The sequence below is a fragment of the Aquarana catesbeiana genome, linkage group LG06 (genome assembly GCF_042186555.1).
Source record: "Aquarana catesbeiana isolate 2022-GZ linkage group LG06, ASM4218655v1, whole genome shotgun sequence".
Classification (NCBI taxonomy): domain Eukaryota; kingdom Metazoa; phylum Chordata; class Amphibia; order Anura; family Ranidae; genus Aquarana; species Aquarana catesbeiana.
Window position 1 is genome coordinate 7,761,726 of NC_133329.1, and position 8,128 is coordinate 7,769,853.

Consider the following 8,128-nt stretch of genomic DNA (forward strand, 5'->3'; position numbering starts at 1 on the left):
TGCCTCTCGGGGGATCAGGAAGGAATTTTTTCTCCTGCTGTAGCAAATTGGATCATACTTTGCTGGGTTTTTTCCCCTTCCTCTGGATCAACTGTGGGTGAAGGATTGCGTATATGGGATTATATAATTTTTTTTGGGGGGGGTTGAACTAGATGGGTCCTTTTTCAAACCTGACTAACTATATAACAATGAAAATTTCTTAGATTCTGTTATACAATTTTGCAAATAAATAATCTCCAGAGATTGGTCTATCCCTTTACATGTATGTATGGGTTGCCACCTTATCTTGCTATGCTCCAAAAATCTTGAATTCACTTTCAAAGAACATCAGAGAGTCATCTTCTCTAAACTCATTCAAATCAAATCTAAAAGACATTTTTCTTTAGACAAACTTTCACTTAATTGTTCCTTTTTCCTTTAATGTTATACTGTGTATTTCTTGTGTTTTCTTTGTAAAGCACATTGAGAAGCTACCTTTAAAAGACGCTATATTATGATCGCCAGGTATTTAAAACACTTTTACAATTACAGTGAGAGTTTCAGGTACCCCAGGCATGCCATTTTAGGTATTTACAGCTCCACAATGCGGCAGAAGCCCAGTTGGGATTACGAGATGTACAGCTATGTAACTCCAAACTAGAGCCTGCACTGTATTCACCTGATCATTCTAAACTTGTCTCTACTTACTATGCCCTACTCTTAGATAAACCATTGCCACAACTAGAGAAGGCCTGAGGCAAATGGGTGGTCGACATACCAGACCTCACCCAAGAGGACTGGAAAGCGGTGTGTATCTCTTACCCAGATACAGTAATCTCTGGCAGGGACAAGCTGATATAGTTAAGGTACCTACATATTTTACTCCCAAAAGGCTTTTCCTGATGAGTAAGAGGATTTCCCCCACATGTCATAAATGTGACATAGAACAGGGAGATTTCCTTAATATGGTATGGTCATGTACTAAGGTCAGACCCTTTTGGTCAGCAGTAACTGCCTTTATCTCAGAAGCCTTTGAATTCCCTAATATTTGTAACCCTAAATGGCGCCTTCTGAGTGTGTTTGATGATGTTGAATTGTCTACCAAATCCAAAATGCTTTTACACCAATTACTTTACTATGCAAGAAAAGTAGTTGTATTGTACTGTGTTAAGTCAGATCCTCTCCGTATTGATTTATGGAAACACCTAATCAATCAAAACCTCCCATTATCCATTATACAAGTTGACTTACGAGGCTAGGGGGTATCCTGCAAAGTTTGTCAAAATCTGGGGTCCTTGGTTGGACTCTTTGCTTCATCTGATAACCAACAATACCTTATATTAATAAACAATGTAATGGTGATAACCTAGGATGATTCAGGTGTCTGTTAGTTTTGTCTGTATGGAAAGCAAATCAATGGATATATTATGTTCTACTCTGGTTGGTTTACTATTTATTCTTTAGCATCCAGTTTTGATAACTGTTGTTAGATGCATGCTACTGTAATTTCTCTACTCTCTTCGAACACATGCTGCTCTTGTGTATGTTCTGATTGTCAAGATGTATTCCTTTACTCAGGGCCACTGTTAGAAATCATGGGGCCCCGTACAGCCTACATGATGTGCCCCCCCAGGTATAAAAATGTCCCCCCTCCTAGCACAAATCTCCCTCACCCCCAAAAAAATCACCTGCCTAGCACATATCCTCTTTCTTCTCAAACTTTCAATACTAGCACACATCTTCTCCCCCAAATCCCCCCTGCCAGCACAAATCACCCCAAAACCTTCTATAATCCCAAATTCCCCCACTTCCTCCTTCCATCTCCCCTCCCAGCACAAATTTTCTTTCTTCAATGCCCCTCCTAGGAAAAATTCCCACAAATCCCTCCTCCTAGCACAACCCCCCTCTACATTACCCTTCCCAGCACAAAGTCTACCAAATCCCCCCCAGTACTAATCCCCACCCCCTCTCCTAGCACAAACATCCCCTCTCCTTGTTCAATGCCCCCATTCTTCCTCCCAGCACATATCCCCCCATTCTTCCTCCTTGTACATATCCCCCCTCCCCACATCCCCATTACATTTTCCAACACAGATAACCAATAGGAAGTGTGCTGTGTTTTGCTCTCCCCTCCTGTCAGAGGAGCCCTGATATTCTATACAGTACATGATACCATATCACTCTTACTGTAGATCTCATCACAATGTATACATGCTGAAGACAGTGCGATGAGATCTACAGTAAGAGTGATCCAGTCTCTTGGACTGTATAGACCAGCGCTCTTCTGACAGAAGGGGAGAGCACAACACAGCGCACCTCCCACTGGCTCTTCTTCTCTCACTGCTCCAGGCTGCCATCTCCTCGTCCCCGCTGTGAGTGCAGGCGGGAGCAGGGGGTGGGGTGGGGACAGGAGCTCAGGGGGACAGAACTGTAATCTGGGTGGACACAGAACAACCCACCCCAGCACCCCCTAAATCTGTCCCTCCGGGTTCTCTCACCCAGCAGCTGAAAGCCGTCGGGAGGGAGAGGGGAAGAAACCGGCTTTCAGTTGCTGGGTGAGAGACGCTGTCATCTGTTCTCTGCTCCACCGATTATCCTGCACTCTGGACCCCCTGTGTGCCCGGGCCCCCTACAGGAGGACCGGTGCCCCCCCCATCAGCAGCCCTGCCTATACTGGTTATATATATTATGTATGCACCTCATACATGTTTCAATAAACACGTTTTTTTTTTTAAAGACGCTATATAAAATAAAGTTTATTATTATTAGTCGTATTATTATAGCACTTGGCCATGTAGGCTACTGATAAAAAAATTTCTTAAATTTTGTAAATAGGTCTATTTACACAACTGTATCTATCACTTAAGATAATATACATAATATTGAACCATAAATTTGCTGCTTTTTTAGGTGGTTTAGAATGAAGTGCCTATAACGGACATCCCAGTGGTATTTTTCTTCACCTTGTGCCAAACAAATGTAATGTAGAGGTTCTGATTCCAAATTAAACTTGTCAAGTAATTGGTGCTGAAAACATTGATGTGAAGGAGCCAGACTTGTGTTAATAATATAAGTACATTAAAGCATTAAAAAGAAGGCGTGCCTTCTCTGTCTATTGCAATCTCCTCAAGATTCTTAAGAGTGAAGCTCTGGAGGTAGTGAAAATAATTTAGTTATGAGTGAAAATCAAACTTTTCAGCCTGAATTTATTTTGCTTGGCCTGTCAGACCTCACGGCTGCTCGGATCCCGCTATCTCTGTTCTTCCATATGGTCTATGCGGCCACCGTGGCTGGGAACCTTCTCATCATTTTCTTGGTGAACACTGACTCCCACCTGCAGACCCCCATGTACTTTTTCCTGGGAAACCTCTCAGTTTTAGACACATTCATGCCTTCCTGTTCTGTATCTCATCTGTCTTTTGGCAACTTTACAGGAAACATACTGATATCATACTCAACTTGCATTGCCCAGGTTTTCTTCTTCTCCTGGTTTGCCTACACTGAGTTCTTTCTTCTGGCAATTATGTCCTATGATCGATATGTTGCCATCTGTCTTCCTCTGCATTACACAACCAAAATAAGCATTAAACTGTGTGTTCAGTTGGTCACCAGCATTTGGATTTTCAGCTTTGCCTACTCCTTGATGCACACACTTAGTACGCAAAGATTGTCCTTCCCTGATTCTGTCACCATCCCGGGCTTGTTCTGTGAATTGTTTCAGCTGATTCAACTGTCACGTTCTGACACTTACCTCAATTACTTACTAATTTTTCTTGTTGGGGTGCCATTTGCTCTTGTTGCCTTTTCCATCACTTTCCTTTCCTATGTCTACATTGTCAAAACCATCCTGAGAATTAAAATGAAGGACGGCAGACGGAAAGCCTTCTCCACCTGCAGTTCTCACCTCACGGTGGTCTTCATGTTTTATGTGACTACATTCTTCAACTACATTCAACCCAAAAATGAAAATTTTCTTGTTGGCCGACTAGTATCTGTACTTTATACATTTTTCACCCCTTTTCTAAATCCTGTTATATACAGTCTAAGAAACAATGAACTGAAAGGTGCTGTCCGCAGAGCTCTGGGGAAGATGACAGTAAGGTCGTGAACTCTCACCAGAAGAAACTGCAGAATGATATTTCATATTTCTGAACTATTATTATGAGTCATCAATTTTTTTTTAGCTTTTAATTTTAGTTATCAACAAAAATAAAACTGTGCCACAGAACTAAATGTCATCTTTCACTAAACCATGCAGCTGCTATCCTAAATGATCCAGTGAACAAACAAATGAAAAAATCTTTCTGACAGCACTAGCACAAAATGAACCAAAACAAAGAAATATATATCTCAATAAAGTGCAAACACTTTTCATACAATGACTAGTGCTATAACCACAAAAATACATATGTATATATATATATATATATATATATATATATATATATATATATATACATACTAGATTACCCAAAGTATTGGGACACCTGCCTTTATACACACACACAAATGAACTTTAATGACATCCCAGTCTAATGCCCCGTACACACGGTCGGATTTTCCGATGGACATTGTCCGATCGGAGCGTGTTGTCGGAAATTCCGTGTCGGCTCCATCGGACATTTTCCATCGGATTTTCCGACATACAAAGTTGGACAGCAGGAGATAAAATTTTCCGACAACAAAATCCGATCGCGTCAATTCCGACCGTGTGTGGCCTGTTCCGACGCACAAAGTGCCACGCATGCTCAGAAGAAATTCCGACACGGGACAGCTCGTTCTGGTAAACTTAGCGTTCGTAATGGATACAGCACTTTCGTCACGCTGCAATGTTCAAAATGGTTTAATACAGCGCACTCTCTTCTTCTTTATAATGTAAGAAGAATTAAGTCGTTTTGCTGCTCATATTCACACACACTTCTCACAAACTTCTTTCGTTACTATTTATTGGGATTCCCTCAATATATTTTGATTTTTCACATCTGACAACATTTTTTTTTTTTTTTTTTGACTTTAATGTAGAATCTTTTTTTGTGTTTCTCTTTTTTAATGTTTTTTTTTGGTGATTTTGATTTGTACTCCCGAAAATGTTTGTGTGTTTTTTGTGACAAGTTCCCACAACACCATTGATATGTTGTTCTATTTAATCTGTAGGAGATTGTTTGGTGTTGTTGTCCCTTGTTAATTTCACATTTTAGGTTTTTAGAAATGTACCTGAATCGTCACCAACAAACTGTCCTTTTTGGATGAAAACACACACAGGAGAGTAGAATTTACGGAAACATTTTATTAAGGGGTCACAACTATAAACAAAGAGGGAGGCAACGCTGGAGAAACTGCAGAAGTGGGCGAAGCCTTGGACCCCCAGGGCACACATCAATTTTTTAAAAGAAAAATTGGTGGCCTGAGGAGTCCATATCTAAGGGAGGGCAGTCTGGTCCAGAAGTCCCAGAGATCCGGAAAGCAGCAGATGACATCTGTGTCCCCAGGCTGTGGTCATACGAGAGACTGCAGCTTTTGTGAGACCAGACTGAATCCAGGGTCATCACTCTTTGGTCTTCCTTCCACGCCTCCTTCCAGCCTTTGGCTGTGGTGGTGGAGTTGTGGCAGCAGGAGAAGGAGGAGGAGGAGGAGGATCGTCGATCTCAATGACATCCGTCTTGTGTGTCAGTTCCCCACTCAACCCCTTACGTAGGACTTTATAAATCAGGTCCTCAGAGATCTTGCGTTGGCCCTCCTGCATGCCCTGCAATTTGGTGGCAGCCATGCAGGCAAAGGCCTCTTCAGGACTGGGGAAGGCTCTGAGGGACGCAGAAGCCTCCTGGATCAGCCTGTACGCTGAATCCTGCACAGGACTGGGAGTCATCTTCCTGGCCCTTTTGTATGGCAGGTGGAGGGGAGGAACCAGAGACTCAGTCAGGCTGCGACTTGTCCCAGGCTTCTCTTGGCTGCCACTTAGCCCCACCTCCTCCTGGTTGCCACTAATCCCCGCCTCCTCCTGGCTGACACTAATCCCCGCCTCCTCCTGACTGCCACATTCCACAGCCTCCTCCTGGCTGAGGTCTTCCTGTGTATGAAAAAGGGACACAGTTTTAGTTTTTTTTACATCAATCACACACAATTTTCACCTCCTGACTGCTGCAAATTGAATGTTAACAAATATAACAGACTATCCTTCTGAGCCCAGCAGTTTTCATTCTTGTCCCAATTTTGGGTGCCCACTACTGTCTATTAATATGTAAAACACTTTTTTTTATCAGCAATTAATGATCAATAATAACATCTAGTAAACATCATTTCTTTATTGCCCAGAAATCTGTAGAAGAATGCTATACCTGACTCCAGCTGGGCTCCTCCACTTCTTCCTGGCTGGAAGGCCCAGATTGGACATCGGAAGCCTCAGCTGGGATGGAAGGAAGGGTGGAAGGAAGAGTAGAGAGGGATTCCCTGACTTCAGTGTGGTCTGACAGAAATCGCAGTCTCTCATAGTACCACAGCCTGGGGACATAAATGTCATCTGCTGCAGCTCCGGACCTCTGGGAATCTGTGACCTTTTTGAGCTCCCTAAGATAAGTGCTCCTCAGGCCACCAATTTTAGCATTTAAATAAGGGATAGTTGCTGTGGGGACCACCGGCTTCACCAACTCCAGCAGTTTCTCCAGCGCTGCCTGCCTCTTCTGTTTGTGATTATAGTGGGGGTGTCTCACTTGCCACAGACAGGGCAGCTCCCTGTACTTGTCAATAAACAGGGGCAGGAAATTGTGGTCCTTGAACCCATCCATTTTCTCTGCAAGACACAACACAAGACAAAGCCTAATGTCAGGCCAAACTCCCCTAATCTTGTTACAATATAGGCTTCAATTTCGAAGCAGTATAGGCCCAAGTTTAGATCCTACCTTCATTAGCATGATCGGTGTCTCCGATGCTCCTTCGTCCGCTCACAGATCGTACGTAAGACGCGCGCGTTACGATTTATACACACTGCGCATGCGTATAACACCGCCCGCCCCTGACGTTCTTTCTATTCTATTCCCCGCCCCTTTTCGTTCGGCGCAGTGGAGGAAGAGCACATGGCGGATAGACAGCAGGATCGTGCTAAGTACAGCAACGAGGAGGAGGAGGAGGAGGAAAGGCCGGAGCCTGAAACGTCCCGATCCAGAAGGAGATTTAAGGACTCAAATATGTCCTTTGGGGAGATGTTGGAGATGGTGGACATCCTGAAGAAGGCCGACTATAATGGAAAGTATGGGCCTTACCCCAACCCCAATGTCCGAAAGGCCAAGATCATGGCGAAAGTGGTCAGAAGTCTGCACCGGAAATTCAGGGTACGACGATCGAAAGATCAGCTCAGGAAGCGGTGGTCGGACCTGAAATTACGAGAACACAAGCAGTACAGAAAGATCCGGAGAGTGCTGCAAAAAAGTAAGTAGCTGTGCTGTGTTCCTATTCTTTTTGTGTTTATTACGTTCGTGCTGCTCCATGTGCTTTTAGGAACTGTTGTACAGTTTAAAATGGCAACTTTCATGTTCATGGGCACATTATTCATTTGGATCACACATTTTTATTTCGGACGATAAAATACCATTGTTTAGGCCATATGCATTTGGCCACCATTTTGAGGCCCTATACTTGTCTTCAAAGAATTGGGTTGTGTAGATGGCTTTGTTACTAGAATGAAATGCAAACTAGATTCTGTGTAAGGAGAGGACACTGAGCAGCTGTTTTCACATCTGGACACTGGAGCACTAGTGTGGGACACAAGAACACCCTTTTTATTAGGGGGCCACACAGGTGCTCCAGTGTATACTATAGGGGGGGCTACATCTGTGAAGCTTGTACAAAACAGGTGAAGTATTGCAGCTTGACAAAGGCCAATAAAAAAGCTCCATCTTGGAACTCGGCTAAAATAGATCATTGTACCCCACTTCCAAACAATGTTTCATCTTTATAGTTCTGCCATCAAATATCTGTGTGCTAATTATACCATTTTTGTTTTACATAGGGGAGAAAAGACTCGGAGGACACCCCTCATCCGAGGAGATCAGAGCCCCCCCCCCCTCTGGAAGAAGGGGAAATCCACCCAACAGAAGATGAGCAGGAGGAAGAAGACGTGGTGGAAGTAGTCACCACAACAGGTGAGTGTCTGCAA

General features: G+C 43.4%; 1 protein-coding gene across 1 annotated transcript; it reads left to right on the top strand.

The window, feature by feature from the left end:
• Positions 1–3,154: 3,154 nt before the first annotated feature.
• On the top strand, positions 3,155–4,087 carry LOC141147459 (olfactory receptor 1f45-like). Its single transcript, XM_073634696.1, has one exon. It carries the CDS (start codon positions 3,155–3,157, stop codon positions 4,085–4,087), a length of 933 nt encoding a protein of 310 aa, XP_073490797.1.
• The last annotated feature ends 4,041 nt before the right edge of the window (positions 4,088–8,128 follow it).